The 18,431-nt window shown below is 46.7% G+C and overlaps 1 protein-coding gene across 3 annotated transcripts in view; it reads right to left on the bottom strand.

The window, feature by feature from the left end:
- Positions 1–18,431, bottom strand: part of magi2b (membrane associated guanylate kinase, WW and PDZ domain containing 2b) — a 61,920-nt gene that overhangs the window by 15,780 nt on the left and 27,709 nt on the right. For all 3 annotated transcript variants that reach the window (XM_062547395.1, XM_062547398.1, XM_062547396.1), the window contains exons 3-11: positions 15,461–15,580; positions 14,566–14,781; positions 13,493–13,736; positions 12,828–12,907; positions 8,800–8,857; positions 7,595–7,716; positions 6,719–6,901; positions 4,454–5,155; positions 295–326 (exon numbers count right to left, since the gene is read on the bottom strand). In XM_062547395.1, the coding sequence (XP_062403379.1) occupies positions 295–326; positions 4,454–5,155; positions 6,719–6,901; positions 7,595–7,716; positions 8,800–8,857; positions 12,828–12,907; positions 13,493–13,736; positions 14,566–14,781; positions 15,461–15,580 (1,757 nt within the window). The remainder of the gene's footprint in view (positions 1–294; positions 327–4,453; positions 5,156–6,718; positions 6,902–7,594; positions 7,717–8,799; positions 8,858–12,827; positions 12,908–13,492; positions 13,737–14,565; positions 14,782–15,460; positions 15,581–18,431) is intronic.

Raw genomic sequence — 18,431 nt, 5'->3', positions numbered from 1 at the left:
GGCCAGCGAGATGGAGTGTGATGACATGGGAACATAAATGCCAATTTCTCTACTGTAGCAAGTGCACAATGTAGTCTGAGCACAGTAATGCACTGACTGAGATGTTTGGTCCGAGCAAAGGGGTACAGGGGTACACACTACACAGACTTCAATTCCTGCCCCTACTGTGTGTTTCCATGTTTTTGTTTGTTTACAGAGATATGCAAAGAAATTAGGTGCGTGCTGGTGACTGACAGACATCTTCATAGAGCAACGTACAGAAAAGATCCAACCATGGAAAGAAATCCTATTCACCTGTTTAGAGCCCTCCCACGGAGAAAAGTGACCTGAAAGAGACAAACATGAACAATTCAGATAAAGGTGTGTGTGTGTGGGGGGGCTTCCAGGCAGCTGGAATATTACAGGACAGTTTACAAATTCACAGAATTATGCATTAGCTACCTTGCGCATCTTTGTACATACAATTACATTAGTAATACAATCACAGTAAAATAGATAACCTCAAATCACCTCAAGTAAAACTAACTCTTTACCATAGCGTCTTTTGAGCTCAAAACAATATGAAATAAAAACATTCAAACTAAATATAGACACAAAATGGCTGCTCTCATTCATCCTTAATAGGCAGAATTCTGCAAGGTCATTCTTTTTCTCTCCAAGTATAACAGTTTGCAAAGCGTTTTATAATCAGGCCAGGATATCCAACAATATGGTGTACTGTTGTGTGTGAAGTGGGCCCAAGACAAGTGTGGTTGTTTCCTTCTTTTTCATCCTAATTACATCACTAGCTGCAGGCAGTAGTCACGCTTCCATTTAATCCAACAATTACAAATTGGCCTGCGCATATTTCCGATGGGCTCAATCTGATTCCAAACAGCTGTGGTGCCTTCTTTCCTACTGTTTCAGATCAGATCCACTCTCCTCTCAGACAGAGACACACAGTGGCAAGGAGCAGTGCACTGAAATGAACATGAAACACATAAACGACTGGGAGGAAATGCCCATACAGTCATACAACTTGCTGCTTTCAATTACCTCCACGCACATAACGATAGCTGATGGCAATATTAAGGATTTATTCTTCTTTGTGATAGAGGTACACATATCTTGACACGCAATTCTGATCAGGGGAGAGAAATGAGTAGTGTGTTAACTTCAAAGTCCTGCTTAGCGAGTGAAGGATTAAAATGCGATCTAAACATGCGGCGGGCGTGCTGTAGAAATGGGAGCTAAGCTAGAGGAAGCCTAATGGATGGCTTCTGTCATGAAAGGAGCCCATCTCACTCTGTCTTTGACAAGCACTGATGTCTCCCAACAAATTCCCTCCAAGTCCTCCCAGATCAAAAGTGTGAGAATGTGTGCCTGTCTGCCTTCTTAAGCTGATGGGGTTACATCAGTGGAAAAGCAAGCTGGAGCTTAACTTGAGGCCCCCACATTAAATACAGCCATTGCTGCATGTTACAAATTGGAAAGGCTCTTGTTTCTCTTTACTCTGGATCCAGCGTGCCAGCAATGTTTGGAAGCTCGCTCTCTCTCTCTCTCTCTCTCCAAACAGATGAATACATTTACGAACAGATGAATGTGTATATCTCCAAACACAAAAGAGAGAGAGTGGATAATAGTGTCTGTCTGTAGTGCTGAACTGTTGGGGTGACCTGGAAGTCCCAGTAAAGCTACAGTGATGCATGAGCTGTCCGTGGTGCTGAGAGTTTGAGTTGCCATTACAGTCTTCATGGACTTATTTCTAGCTGAGATTTCAAGCATTACAAAGTGATCTGCAAAATGACCTCTAAATGTAACACAGTTAAGGTCAAGGGCTGGATTCTCAGCGGAAACATGCTGACATTGAAAATACCAACAGAATGACCACTAGTCTGTCTCAAACCGACTACTTCCGTGAGTACACTTTCGTACAGCACCCTATGTGCCCTGTGTGCTTACTGGCATAGTGTGCACATTTTAACAGAATAGTGTCGTCTCATATCAAACGCTATCCTCCGTGCACTTCACGGAAATGACGATCGTAACGTTTAAATATGTTTTTATTGGTGTCCTCAATTCCACCGTGACATGGTCGTACTGTGTCAAAACATGAACAGTTTATGTTGTAACTTGCTTGTACCTCTGTAAAGTGTGTTTTCCACCGTTGCTGCTTCAGATTTCTCTACCGCGATTTCTACGAGTTTGAAAATACTCCCTCCCCTTCCGTTAGTTAGCCAACATGGCGTCCGTTGAGGGCGAGAAGTGTCCAGCGTTCCACACTCAACTTTTTGACCGTTATGAGTGCACCATCCGGGGACTTGCAGTGCCCTTCGTATCGTTCGAAATTTCAGTGTGAACGCCCTCACGCACTCAAATTAAGTATTTTAAGTGCAGAAGTGCGCGGTTTGAGACACAGTACACCTCATGGCCCCAGCCGTGGCGCGACTGGCTGGGGCACCTGCACCGCACGCCGGCGACCCGGGTTCGATTCCCGCCCCGTGGTCCTTTCCGGATCCCACCCCTACTCTCTCTCCTGCTCATTTCCTGTCATACTCTCTACTGTCCTGTCCAATTAAAAAAAAGGCATAAAAAAAAAAAAAGCCCAAAAAAATAATAATAATAAAAAAAAAGAATGACCACCTCATGAGTCCCTTCATTCAGAAAATACCTTCATGTAAATGCCCTGACCAAGTATAATCTCTGCCATTGCTAACTGGCACGTAATTCTGCAGCCCCTCAGGTGGCATAATGAGCATCCTGATTGGCCCAGCAAGCTGTCTGTCATGTTCCTGCTGGCCCGGCTGGAGCTGCGTGCACTAAACGGAGTGCTGAGGGACAGAGCTGTGAACATGGCCGCCGCTCCGCGGGACTCTGGCGCGCTGCCGCCTCTACAATGGAGCAGTCTCACACCTCACAGCACAGCCTCACTCTCTCTCAGCCTCACTCACTCACTCTCTCACTCTCTCTCTCTTTCTCGCCCTCTCTCACTCACTCACTCTGTCTCTCTCTCTTTCTCGCCCTCTCTCACTCACTCACTCTGTCTCTCTCTCTCTCTCTCTCTTCCTTACTGCAGGATCTCACAGGTAGGTCACTGTTCCATTTCTGTTGGCTGCTTTACTGTATATTAGAATTATGCTAAGTCTAAAATGTTAAATTAAATTTGAATTAGTCATTTTTAGCTAACTTAATTTCTTAGTATCTGTCTTAAGGGTAAAGAATGTTGTTTCTGTAAAAGTAACATGATCCTCATCATTTTTGCCTTTGGTGCATATTGTTTATTGCTTTCAGAGATACAGTACAGCCCATTTCATCTAGGAGAAGCCAGTCCAAAGTGTACACAGATTACTGACACATTCTTGCTCAACATGTTCTAAAATCAGCAGCTACAACAGAGCCTGCAAGTCAATGGCTGTGGGGAAGCAGCTAGACGAGCTGACAGCCACCAGCTCGGCTGCTCCAGATGTGGTGCCACATGGGACTAGCGCCCTGTGAGTCGTGGCATCAGAGCTGCTGTGGGCACTGCCAGCAGCTGCTCCACTCTGTGTTACGGCCTGAGTTGTGACACTCAGCAGTGGCTACCTGCAGCCTGCAGCGGCCTCTGAGTGATGACCGGCATAATCTGCAGTGGACAACCCCCCCTGCCCACACACACACACACACACACACACACACCCACACCTCACACCCTGTACGTCCACCATGTGTGGAGCAGGCACACGCGTGTGTGTGTCATCATGCCACTCTTGGGCAGCTCAGCTGAGCGGTAGGTCACACTCGTCCCTCCACACCTGGCCTGGTCACTCTGCCCAGTGGCCACGGCGGCGGCCGGGAGAGGAGCCCACTCTGCTGTGCTGCTGCAGGCTGTGCTGTGACCTTGAGCTCACTCACATGGCACCAGAGGGCAGACGCAGGCCACGATGTGCTCTGTCACTGGCCCCTGGGGCTGCCCTGGGGTGACCACTGCAGCCACTGACCAGAGGGCCACCTCAGCCACGTCAGCTCCAATGACATAAACTGACAACATCACAGCAAGATCAACTGAACCTATGGAGCAAAAATCAAACAAAGCCATCAATATGTCTGATGCTTGTGCTTTTGCCATAATGACCACTGGGAACCTGGATTATTCTTCTCTAACTCAAAATGTTCTTGTCACTATAAAGTGTTGTGTAAGGATAGAACCCTTTGACCACTGCCATGCTGAAGCGAACTCACCACACAGCCACAGGCTTTGCTTTTCAAGTGTCAGTTTTGACACTTGACCTTGGCCTTAAGATTCATTAGGTTCTGTGTTAGGACGATAGGAATCAGGTCTACGAACATAACGCACCAGAGACCTCAGCATGGGCTAGTTCCCACTATTTCCTACAGACGGTGACCAACGGCCCTCACAATGCCAGCGCTGAGCGCTCAGGTCAACAGGGTCTGTCCCAGGTCCACTACAGCGCTGCAGATGGACGCAGCTCCTTACCTGCTGCTGCGGCGGCTCTCTGGATGACCAGGGTGGCCTCGGTCCCCACTGGACAGTCCTTGAGCAGCTGCACCACCTGGTTGTGGTTGAGGCCCTGCAGGCTCTGCTGGTTGAAGTCCACCATCAGGTCTCCCTCGCACAGCCCCGGGCAGCCCTGGGCCTCCAGCACCTGCTTGACCCGCTGGCCCGTGGGGCTGTCGGCGATGGTGAAGCCGAAGCCCTCGCTGCCCTTCACCATGGTCAAGCTCAGCAGCTCCACGCCCTGTCCGGCCCCCGCCCCCGCCGCCGTCCCCGACGAGCCCATGGACACAGCGTCCTCGTGGCCCACGCCCCCGGAGCCGCCCGGCGCGTTGAGGGAGGGCGGCTGCGAGCCGTCCAGGTGTGTGTCCCCCGGGTGGGGCACGGGCGTCTGCTGGTCAGGCAGGCGTCCGGTCAGGGACATGTACTCCATGTAGTTGTCGTAGCTGCTGCGGCCGTTGAGCAGGAGCGGGTGCTCGGCCAGGCCCATGGGCTGCATGACCGCTGCTGCTGCTGCTGCTGCCGCGCTGGCCGCCGGGTCCTCGGGGTCGTAGGGCAGCGGGTAGCCGCGGCACAGCATCAGCGTCACGCTCTGCCCGATGGGCACCGACTGGAAGAGCTTGACCACGTCGGCGTGGGTGGTGCCCAGCACGCAGATGTCGTTGATGTAGACGATGACGTCGCCTACGCAGAGCGGAGAAGGAGGCGGTTACACGTGACACTCACACAGAGGCAACACACACACACGCACACACACACACACATACACACACACACACACACATGGCTTCCTTCATCCACAGAGTATCTCTCCCACCTGCCCTCCAGATGGACAGCCCTACAGGACGAAGTGAAAGGGAAACCCATCAGAGACTACTGCTGCACTGTAAACCTGCCCCTGAACCGTCAAACTGACTAAAAACATCACCTCATTTATTTACTCAATCAGTTAAAACAAATATTTGATTTGAGTACCAGGAACAGTGAACATTTGAAAACATTTATAGTTAAGTTTGATGATCTTAATGTTGTTGCAAGGATCATGAGAATCTAGGGAAGCAACGTAAGTAAGTAAATCAGTAAATGTAATTTCTAAAGCAAATTTACACACAGCATAAACTGACCAAAGTGCTTCACAGTGGGTAACTAAAAAAGACACATAATACAAAAACGCATTTGACCAATAGTCATAATTATATAAAACATGAATAAAATGAACCATTCAGACATTGGCCATACACCACAGAAGCACAGAGAATACGCAGGAGCACAGGGTTAGGAAGCAAGAAAGGTGGGTTTTTGGCCTGGATTTGAAGGCAGAAATGGAGGGGGCGGCTCTAATATCCAGGGGGAGCTGGTTCCACAGACAGGGAGCAGCAACAGAAAAGGTTCTCTCAGCCTAGGTCACACTCCCAACAGTTGAGCTGCTCTTTAAACAATGGACTTTTGAGTTAGAAATGAATAATTATAAGCTACTCTTGTTTTTCACCGCTGACCACTAACACACTGCAGCACCAATGTCATCATTAGCCATCCAGAGAGGTATGGCTGAGGGTATGTCTGGCTGATTACACCAGCCAAGAGCAAACAGCAGAGGGCAGGAAGAAAGGACAAAGAGAACTGAGAGATTACGGAGAGAGAGAGAGAGAAAGAGAGAGAGAGAGAGAGAGAGAGAGAGTGCATTTCTGCATTTCAAATTTACTCTGGATGAAGATAAAATCCTGCAGAAAAAAAGGGAATTTGCATGTAAATGAGGCCTGTACTGTGGTGTGTGACAGCATTAGTCTGATTTGTGATTAAACAACTATTCCATCAGTAAAGCTGCACATTATAAAATAGCCGCCTAGAATACTTTAGAAGCACCAACCAGGCAAATGGAGCTGAGCAGTGTCACAATTGTACATTTCCACAATGCTTTCAGCCGCAATGTTCCTAATTAACCTCTCAACAATGCTAAACAATGACCAGTATTTACAAGCGGATGATTTAATTGGGAGAGTAAAAGCCGTATGAATAGGAGTTACCCATTCACTGGATTAGCTCAGTTTGAGTTAGAGTCCATGAGCATGACCTTAATGTCAGCAACAGTGTGAGTCATAATCATATAGCCATATATGGGCCTGATGACCATATAGTGACTGAGTCGTACTCCAGAGGACATTGTGTGTTTTTGACCAATGAGGCGTCGGTCTTGGATATGGACTAGGGCTACACAGGGTGCCCAACACAGGGTTCTGAAGTACTGACCGGTGTCCATCTTGCTGTCCTGTGCGGCCGGACCGTCGGGGATGACGCTCTTGACCTGCAGGAACTCGTCTGGCTCGTCGCCGCCGATGATGGTGAAGCCAAAGCCCATGTTGCTCTTCTGCAGCGCCGTGGACAGGAAGCTGCCCTTGAGCTGGGTGGGGTCCCGCGTGAAGGGAGGTTTCTCTGAGGAGAGGAGGTAGAGAATGCACACACACACACACACACACGCACACACACACACACACGCACACATGCGCGCGCGCACACACACACACACACACACACAAAAAGGTCAGTGGGATGCACGTTACACAGCAACAGTCACACTGTCAACAACAGCAACAAAACACACGGCACTCTTGTGAAGACCAGAAGTGTGTTCAAATTTGGCAAACAGTGGCAAATGTTTGTGGTGAGCATGTTTTCTCTGAACAGTTACATTTTAACGATTTGGTGTTACATTCCACTCTAACGTTAACTGCATTGTTGCCTTCGTTAAACTCACGTCCAGTTCCACTGTATGTTCATGGAAAACTACTTCCTCAGACTGTTTTCAAACGGTCGCCTATGTTTGTGAATTTGAAAGCCCCTCAGGATGACTAGAAGCTACCATTCAGCAGAGTGATCCAGAAGCAGAGGAACAATAACTAGGCATGTCCGACCTTTTGGTAGACCTTTTCCAGGACTTTACGTACTTACTCTCATACTCTCATAATAACACACACGTGCCCGTGCCATACTCCTATCTGATCAACACACACACATGCCCATGCCATGCTCCTATATGCCCAACACACACACACACGCGCCCATGCCATGCTCCTATGTGTGTGCTGGCAAGGCTGCGGAGCGGAGTGGAGCGGAGCGGCGGGTCACCTCTGTAGATGGTGGGCAGGGGGAGTGCCGACAGGCCCTGGCTCTGCATCTGCTGCTGCTGCTGCTGGCGCCGCTTGGCCTCCAGGACGGGGTTCTCAAACTGGGTCCTTCTGTTGATGTGACTGCGGGGGAGCAGGAGCAGGAGCAGGAGGAGCAGGAGGAGGAGGAGGAGGAGCAGGAGGAGGAGGAGGAGGAGCAGGAGGAGGAGGAGGAGGAGGAGAAGCAGGAGGAGGAGCAGGAGGAGGAGGAAGAGGAGGAGCAAGAGCAGGAGGGAGGAGGAGGAGGAGCAGGAAGAGGAGGAGGAGGAGCAGGAGGAGGAGGAGGAAGAGCAGGAGGAGCAGGAGGAGGAGAAGGAGCAGGAGCAGGAGGAGAAGGAAGAGGAGGAGCAGAAGGAGGAGGAGGAGGAGCAGGAGCAGGAGGAGGAGCAGGAGGAGGAGGAGGAGGAAACTCATTAGTGGGCTAATCTCAGAGGCTCACCTCTGGGGGGACCAGATACAGCCGCCTCATCATCTGCTGTTTGGGATTAAATATTGAAATAGCAGCGCTGCAACAGCACCCTAAGAGCATCTCCATACGACTAACTCATCAAAACATTGATGTCTCATTAAGCAGGCAAAAACACGGTGCAGCAAATTCAATTTCAGGATTATGAGGAGACATTGTTTTCACCCACTTAGTGCCCAATGCCAAATTCCCAAAACATGGAGACAAATAACTTTCTGGACACCACAAGTTTTTCTTACACAAATGAATTTAGAGCCATAATTTGTATGTTTTGTATGAGATCTATGTGAACATATACTGTACTGGTATTGTTACACACATTGGCTAAATACCTAGAAAGTCTACCCAAACAGCACAGTATGCAACCTATGAATGCACTAATAACATCAACGTACAACACGTCACCTTAGAACTCTAAGGTTCTATCTGAAATTTTTGTTATTATTGACAGTTTTATTGACATACTATTCTTATTCTGTGACACTTTAAGAAGGTGAGATGAGGTGTTTTTTATAGTTCTAACCATCTGAAGAGGTTTGTTCCGCTTAACTCAATGGAAGACTTGGAAGCTCAACTACTCAGAAAATAGATAGAACCTAGATCATTCTGTTGTGCATGTCTGTGACATGGTAGCAAGCTTAAAGCGAGAGACTCAAGACTGTCAAACACATCAACAAAGGTAAAAAATAAATACAACTTACTCCACATAGTAACTGCCATATATAGGGTCATCAATCTTCTCCCAGCCATAAGGAAGCTCTGATGCAACAGAAACCATACAGTGAGTCAACATTAACATATGGGACTATGGGAGTCTCTTAGGTACATGTAGAGCATTCTAGCCAATTGGTTGCATCTCTGTACCATACTTCCGCTGTCTGTTCTAGTGCAATACTTTCCTGGGAGCAACACTATTTGCCTTAATATGCATAATGATGACAGGGACAGGATATGGCAGCAGCACTGTGAGAACACAGGAGTGTGACGGAAAGGTCAACCCAACGCACAGCACTCACACAGTGCATAGGTTGCCTGGAAACAACTGCTTCTCATTAAAGAGATATTATTACATCTAATGTCATAAAATGAAAAATGCTTTTGAAAAGAATAAAACTGACCATCTGACTATTGCTCTGTGTCTTCATTTGTTTGATGCTATAGTAGCGTCACATACCAGGCACCCTAGCATAAGACCCCCTACTGTATCCCAGCTGTAGCCTACAGTATATGATGCACTAACCTGAAGAGTGATCAAATTCGCAAACATAGGTGAACGTTTGCAAACACTTTTCTGTCTCCCTCTTCCCATCTCTGTGAATGTTTGCGAACACACACAAACAGTTTGAGGAGGTAGTAGAACACACAGTGGAGCTAGAAGGAAGCTGGATGAAGGGTTACCATTGAAATCAAATGTTTACACCAAATCGTTCAAATTTAACTGTTCAGAGAAAACATATTTGCCACAAACATTCACCTCTGTTTGCTGAATTCGAACGCACCTCTGTTCTGTTTTGTTGCTAATATGGCTACGTTAGTCTCGAAAATCATATCAAATCACAAATGCGGCACCACAGTCATTGTTTCATTCATAGGCACTGCTGGCAAAGCTGAAACAGCACTGAAGCTACGAGACGAGACGGAAGAGGAAAGTCGGCGTGCAGGACGAGCGAGTGAAGGTGTGAGGAAGAGGGCCACGCAGGAGGAGCCGGTGGGAGGAAGTGGAGCACCAAAGCAAGACAGCCCCAAAAACAGCAGAAACTAGGACACGGGAGAGAACAGGAAACCATGGCAAGATAAGTGAGGGGAGGCTGGTGTCTCCGGTCTCTGGTATGTGTGTGTGTGTGTGTGTGTGTGTGTGTGTAGGTGTGTGTGTGTGTTTCACTGCCTCAGGCAAAAAGTGTAAAAAAAAGACCAAATGTCTAAGTTTAGCAGGGTATATTTCATCAATAAGAGGCTAGGGAGTTCATCAAACACAGGACGATGACATAGACACACCTGTAAGTATAATGGAGCTGATAATGCCTAATAAGGAATTTCATTATGAGGACGAGAGGGCCTGCTGTGTGCAGGTTAGCACACTCCCACTTTAATGAAATTCAGTACAACTGAGATATGTTGCACTAAGGAGGGCCGGCAAATCTCCATGACAACAATGCAGGCCAATCAGCGCTTGCAACATTCAAGATAGGACTTTTTTTCTTTCAGCTTTTAGGGCAAACAGTCATTGGTAAACTATCAGGAGGTCCTCACGAGCACATCTACACCGGAAACTTTGTGATTATTATTTCAAACATCCTGAACAGAAAACATCCCTGAGGCATTATGCAGCGATGCAGCTAACTCCCCATGACATATACACACACAGTTCTCTATGCATGCATTTGAAACACACCGCCACTCGCACACCGCTAAGCCTGCATATAAAGAGGAGGCACAGTAATTATGAGAACCATCTCCAAATGTCTCACTACTGCCGGCTATCAATATCATAGATACTGAGAAGTAGAAGAAGAGAATCCAGAAAGCAACCAAAAAAAACTAAATCTCTCTCGCACTTTTGTTAACTTAGTAACCACACACAATTCCCACTCTGCCCTATTCAGCACAAGGTTTCCCAAACCATAGGGTTTATATAAACATATTAAATAAATAACTGTGACTAACTGCACATGACCGTTGGGGACTCACTCTACAAATGTGTGTGGGCCAGGAGATCTCAATCTCAGCCCAGCCTCTGTGGTGCATTGACAAAACAAGCACCAAGGTCAGAGAGAGATGTGAGATGAGTTTGTCCAAGTACAGAGCAGGGTAGTGAGGGCAAACTCAGCTGAGCTCATGGCACACAGCAAGTGCAAGAGCTGATGGCTAGGGCCCTGGGGAAGCAGCTTTAATGTCTGTATGGGTCTGTTTCACACACACACACACACACACACACACACACACACACACACACACACACACACACACACACACACAGACTGACATAAAATGCATGTCCTTATTATACACATCCATTCATATTTTCTATTGCTATTCTAAAAACAGAAGACCAAATTCTGTCTCATCCTAAATGAAGTGCACATCAAGGCTCAGCAGTGTCTTGAACACAAAGCACAGAGCATGGGACTAGCAGACCATCTTCCACCTTAAATACCAGCCTTTTTTTTACATCAGGCCACCTTAAATAATTGGTCCTCCTCCTCTAGTTTCTATGGCAACCACAGAAGAAGTCTCTTTTTTCCTCTGCTGTGGGCTCATTTGTCTCTCCCTCTGTGTGTGTGGAGATGTGTTTGTGAGCGCACACATGTCAACATATTAGTATGTGTGTTCATGTTTCTCCGACGGCGTCCCTGGGTGTACAAGTTTACGCGTGTACGTACATTGGTGTGTGTGTGTGCAAGTGTGTGCTTCCGAGCGCATTCATCTGGCGTGTTTGTGGCCGCCCGGGCTCTTGGCTAATGAAGTGCTCAGAGGGCGCCTATGCTAGATGACTCACTAGCCTTTGATGAGCACAATCACACGCCACTGTTCCTGCGGCGCCACTTGTAAAGACCTACACCAAGGACACGGGGCTGATTCCCAGAGAGCCGGCATGCCGCTACAACACACGCCTCACCTGTGCTGCAAATCCCTTTGCATAAAAATGCCTCTTAAATGAATAAATATGAAGATGCCACTGGTCACATGTTAGCGATCTACAACGACTAACATCAGCCATTTGCCACCTCTGAGATGAGCTATTGGATTTGAAGCGCTGCGTGTTGCTCTAGGGATGCTTTGGGACCAAATCCATGGCGGGGACGAGCGAGTGTTTGCCGGGCCGGGGACTGTTTGCACAAGGGCTCATGCCATGCTGCCTGTAATGTCATCAATCAATGCGGCTGAGCCAGACATGCAGCAGGTCAATAGAGCTCCATGGCAGAGACTCCAGAGAGGGCACAGGTTTAGAGGGTTTAGCTAGTACACACAGTTTGGTGAGTTAGCACTTAAGGGGATTAGTCTACTGCTTGTCAAAAGAGTGTGATACGCTGAAGCTGTGTAGGCGAGGAAGAAACAAAATGAGTTTGGGGCCAAGTTCTGACCACCACTTCTTATTCCTCCTGTCACATTCTCTGAACACATACCAAGGTTTGTGAAATTTTGTCCATAGAGGGTGCTGCAACTGACTTCATTATCTGAATCGCGCAAACAAGAATACAAAAAAATGGTACGCTTTAGTCTACTGTTGGCATACAAGTAACTACCTTGGAATGTAAAAGTGTCTTTCTGTGTGCTTCCCTTCTCATTCTCTCACTGCACCACTACACAGTGCTGTGCAGCAGGCCAGGCTTCTGTAGGCCATAAGCACTGCACTGCAACGCTCTCTCACGCTTGGAGGTGAAAGTGACTTTGTTTCTGTCAATGACTGACACTACTATTATCTATCATTCGATAGTTAACAATGATATCATAAGATGACAGCCATGTGCCCTACAAGTGCTTTACCACAATTAGTTCATCTGTCACAACCTCCCATCATCTACAGTAAAGCCCACAAAGAGGCTGACAAACACAGGCCCCAAGGACAACTGGGGGAGGTTTTAGAGGAAGAGTCACAGAAGCAAGTGTCGTGTTTTTTACCGCCACCGTGCCTCCAGCGTGGCAAAATATAACTGACGGCTTTAGAAAGCAAATCATTCTCTCCTGCAGCGGTGAACACAGCAGCACATTAAAGCACAGGCACACTTACCATCCTCCTCGCATTCCTCTGGTGGCTTGGCCTTCTTAGCGAGCCGAGGATCCAGCCACGACGTAGTTTTGGTGTTGTGACTAAAAGGGAACGGAGAGAGAAGTGACAGCCGCGAGCACACTCCTCGCTACATTTCTTAGGTGCATAGTGAGGAGCAAACCGAGTGTGTAAATTGAAGCACACCAGGGTGAAAAGACTACAGGCTCTAAAATGGCAGTCCACGCTTTTGGACGAGGGCTGGCTTATGAAAGTGTCCCTCTATTTTCCTCTCCCTGCACCCACTCTCCCAATCTGTCACCTCTCAGGTTACGTGACATCTCCCGCTAAATAAATCAGATGATGCACTGGGAGGGGATTCATTCAACTCCATCAGAACTCTGTGATAACTTAATGTGGAGACGCGTGGTGATGATTTGTCTCTCGTGGGAGAGCACCGACTGGAGTCAGACAATGGCAGCCATGAGGTGCAGATGGCACTGCCGTTCATCACGGCGCTATATTTAACAGTGTCTCGTCATACTAACATCATTACACTAGCTAACATTATCAATGCAGCAAATAGGTCATGAAATAGGTCACACCAAACTGACTGAGTACGGGGCACAAAGCCAGCCGAGCGCAGTCCAAAATGGATGGTTTGGTAACAACAATGTCTGACCACTTACTCGATGAAGTAGACCTCCCCCTTTTCTGTGTAGGCCATTTCCCAGTTGTCAGGCAGCGGGCCCAACTCGTCGTTGTCTTGCGAGTCTGCGAGAGATTTGGGGGCCTCTCCTTCCTCCTCCTCCTCCTCCTCCTCTTCCTCCTCGGGGGCGTCGGTGGTGGTGAGGGTGGGCGTTTGGGGCGGGCAGGGCTGGGGGGGCACATCCCCCGAGGCGTCTGTGCTCTTGTCCTCATGCTCGCTGGACTCTGTGGGCAGGGCGGGCGGACTGGTGAGTCACGACTGACCTTCCGACTGTACCGCTGCTCTGTCCTCACAACGGGGATCAGAGCGGCAGACACAGAGCTGCAGCAGCGCAGCGAAGCGGGGGGGAGGGAGTGGACGAGAGTGGACGAGAGTGGCGTCCACTCAGACCCACAGCAGACAGTCACAGATGTGTCATCTTTTAGAGAAGCTTAACAGGAGGGAGCTGTGGCACAAGCGACTGCAGTGTCCCTACCACAGTCCAGCTCAAGTGACTACTGGGACGCAGGGTCCAATCTGACCCGTGGTCTCACCCCAATCTGGTCTCACCCCATCTCTCCCTCCCACTCGCTTCCTGTCTCACTGTCCTAGCTGAATCCTATCATTTCAAATACTTTTAAATAAACTTACTAAGACTATAAACATGCACATATGTTTCCATATTAAAATGAAACCTCACAAAAATAAAATAATTACATAATCTTAGCACAACTGAAATAACTTGGTCTATAAACAGGCTTGATCAGCAGTCTACGGCAGCGATTGAGGTTTCTGCTTGCTATGCACACTACGTTTGCCGTGCAAAAAAACAAAATGTTAATTAGACCGTAAACTAGTCACCACTGACAGTAATTAATTACCAGAGCACGGTGCAGACTGCGCACGCACAGCACACACTTCACGCACCCCTGATCTGAGGATTACTTATGGAAACGTTGACATGAAATCACAACTTAATGGCATCTCAGAAGTATACGGCCTAATCTGAGTAAGCATTCATGGCATCGTGGGCCGCTCCCGGGGTCTATTTCTGAGAGGGCTCTCTCCACTGACCTGGGGTGATGGCGATGCCGTTGCCGTTGACGACGGGGCTCTCCTCCTCCTCGTCCTCGGGCGGCTCGATGCTCTCCTTCTCCATGTTGCTGACGGACTTGTTCCTCTTCCTCTTCCCCTCGGCGCTGGGTCGGGCTCCGGGCAGAAGCTGGTCCGTCACATTAAAGAGCATGGGAGAGGGCTCGGCCGGCGGCTTGGGCGTGCCATAGAAGTTATCTGCAGGCCAAGCACAGGCCACGGGGAGAGGTCAGCAGGCTCTGTGCTAGCCTCCTGAGGCTGCTATACGTGCGCCGCTTTACTTTCATGTATTCTTGTCATCATCTTTTGGTCTACTGGTTTTAAATGAACTTTTCAATACTTTTTGGACTCCTCGGGTGTGCCAAAGTCTGATTCTTTCACAGCACTTGGGAAATCCACTTAATTTAGGTTCATCTTAATTTCATGCTTTTGATTTCTTTTATGTGTCTGCAAAGTAAAAAGGCATTGAAACACTGCATAGAGATCTACGGAGAGTGCGATTTCCATAACGGGGTGACCCAGAATCAGAGAAAGAGCTGGGTGGGACTACAAAATGCAGGCTATTTCATTTAAAAGGTACTATAGTCCTAACAGCAGATAGAATGACTGATTGTACACAATGCTCAAAAACCAAGTGCAGTTCCACTGCCACAGAAAAAAGGATGCAGCATTTAGTGACTTCAGGCATGTCATTGTTAACAGTTTTATCCAAGACAAGACGACTGAAACTCTTACTGCACTACACATAAATATTGCGCTTCATACAATAGTGAAATTTAGTGAAATATAGTATAGTGAAATATATTTGGCGAGAACATCAGTCTAGAACATTTATTGCATATCGGCTTGTACAAAGATGGTGCAAAATGATGCTTACCTTCATATGTTCCACTTTCAAGTAAAGCTCCACTTTTCTCCAATTCCATAAACCGGTCAACACTTACAAAGTTGTAGTCCAGCCCCGGAACCTCTCCCTCCTTAGGCTGCCTTGTAGTACCTGGAACGACACGAGTCAAGAGCTCGTCAGAGTCCCATAGACTCCAATAAATCAGGAATGAATTCAGCAGCGTGACACGGCACCCCTTGGAGCACGGCACTGAGAACACAATCACTGTGATGAATCTCTTTGTCATGGCTAGATTCAAACTAGAATTGTTTGAATGCCTGAAAATGCCTCACAGACAGAATGACTGAAATGACTCAAGAAAGCAGTGCAAATCAACAACAGCCCTTGTGTTCTGATAATATCTTACCAAATGTAAATATACATTTCTGAGATGGAAACAATATGGTGAATATAATGATGAGACTGCTTATAGTATTTGTTTAAGTCTTCGTTTTAGAGACTTGGGTGGCAGAAATGCTCTGTACATGCTCTGTGCATTCAGGGCCTCAACTCTTCTAAAACCTAGTTGACAAGCAGCTTTTACAACAGAAAGTCTTAAACCATAGTAACCTTTTTAAACTCAGTAAATTAAATGACATTATCATTTCAATGCTGAACAATAAATGAAAAGGGAGTTCTGAATCACACAGACCACTGCGGCACCATCATAATCTCTCGTCTGAATAGACAAACAGACAAAAAAGCAGACAGACTCAGCAGGACTACAAGTTCAAGGTCAAGCTAAAGTAGCAAGAGCTGGCCTCCAGATATAACAGAGGTCGCACAGTGCAAAATGACAAAGTTCAGGGTGTGATGTCAGCCATACTACTCGCAGCCAGATGTGATTACCATGACAACATCACACCATGCAAGAGGTTTTGGAGCAGAAGTTCTCTTCTCCAAAATCACAAGCAGAGCACAGTTAAAATGCTCCACAGTCCACATCTCTTTCATTTACATGGCGTCTTTTATATGAGTGCAAGAACACAGCATGGCAAACAGGCGAGCAATGTGTCATAAGTACATGTCCATTCTATGCAATTTCTCGGAGGGCAAATTCTGTTGCTCTTCCTCTAAGGATGGACAAGAAATGACATATTTCAGCATGAGAGTGGTGCCACGGTAAATAACTCATATTCACATGAGCCTTTCCTCTGTGTGCATCATCTCATCTCTAGGAAATAGATTCTGCTGAAAACGTACATCTAATCTCAAGCAAATAAATGAGAATCACAGGAGGCGAGGGGAGGGTGTGTTCCTGCCCCTGTGCAGCTCTAGACCAGGCCTGCCCACACAAGCCCCCCACAGCACACAGGGCTGGGGACTACAGGACTACAGTAGGCTTTTCAACTGTTTCAGCTGTGATTCAATGGGCTGGGGTGATGGAATTCCATCCATTCTGAATAAATGTAGCATTTGATTTGCAACATAATGGTAGAGTAATGCATAATCAACTGCTTCATGGAGTCAGCTGTGTGTTGTTTGGAATATGCACTAGCTGGTTAGTTGCTGGTTAGCTAGTTAGTTACTTAGTTAATTAGTTAATTAGCATACTATCGTTTTAACATTATGTTTATGTTTACAGTTCTTAACATACACTTTTGTCCAAAAGAACTTACAATGGCATCAATAAACATTGAAAATTGAAAATAAAGTCATATGACATGAATAAAAAGCATTAGCAATAGAATAAATCCAATTCAACAGAATAATAACAATAACAATAACAAGAATGAGTTATTAGATACAAGCAAAAGAGTCTTTGGGTGCATTTTGAATGACTAATTAATCAACTGAATTAAATACCGCCAAATACACCCCAAATACAAGGCCAAATGTACATAAATGACATGGTACAATCTGCAAGGAGCTCAAAATACTGTAATAGTCCAATGTACGGGCTCCAGCTGATTATGTGGTCTGTAAGGGGAGTATGAGGATGCCTACGAATCAGATTCTAAACATGGGGCAGAGTTTAAAAGGCACAATATGGTATTAGCTCAATATATTCACTTGTTTATGCAACACACAGCACCACACATTTACAAAAGACTGTCATTCAAAATGATTAACTCATTATAACTTCAGCACAAGTGACACATTGAGGTCCAGGTGCCAACCGAGATGCTGAATAATTCAGACACCAATCCCATCCCAGCTCCAGGATGGCATGTCGTGGAGGTGTTCTATGTTAGCTCATATGAAACCTCTGTAAATGCTCCCAAATGGCAAGCAGTGGAACCCAGAACATTCCAGATCAGATGCTTGTCTCCTGTAGCACAACGAAACCTGAACAAGGTAATTCCATTTTGATTCTGAGGTAAAAATAACAGCATGTGTATGTGAGGCCTCTAGCAGGCAGAGCAAACATGAATAATGTAACAGTATAGATGAACATACACTTAAAATGAGCTGAACAACATGAAGAGAGGCAAGTCCAGAAGGCAAGTCCAATAATGCACGCTTGGATTATATCATATGGAGAAAGTATTCACGGCACGCTGCGGTATGAATTATTGTATTAGCACAAAAAGAATGTAATACATGACAGATTGAAAACCCGTGGAAACAATGTGACTTTGCATTTTCATGCACAAATGAAAAAAAAGAGAACACATTGCACATGCATATTTTGGTATTAAGTTACAGAGCCTTGGCTTTGCTGTGGCATCATTTAAATGCATTACTGACAAAAAACCCTGATGTACTCCTCCAAATGTCTAATGTCCATTAATCTTGATGTTAAGGCACTGTCTGTATGAATAATGGGGAACTTAATCACTCCACATATCTGCATACGATTGCCTCTCTGTCATATTTGGTGTCTATCCAGCATGTGATTAGGTGTGCATTTGTTTTAGTTTTATCATTCCATTTCCATAACCAGTCATTAATGTAACAGGCATTGCTGTACTCTGGTTGGATGCAAACCCAGCTGAGTCTTGTATCTCTTCAGTGATTC

Source organism: Sardina pilchardus, chromosome 10, assembly GCF_963854185.1.
Source record: "Sardina pilchardus chromosome 10, fSarPil1.1, whole genome shotgun sequence".
Classification (NCBI taxonomy): domain Eukaryota; kingdom Metazoa; phylum Chordata; class Actinopteri; order Clupeiformes; family Clupeidae; genus Sardina; species Sardina pilchardus.
The sequence above is the reverse complement of the archived record's forward strand: the minus strand, read 5'-3'. Positions and strand labels throughout refer to the sequence as shown.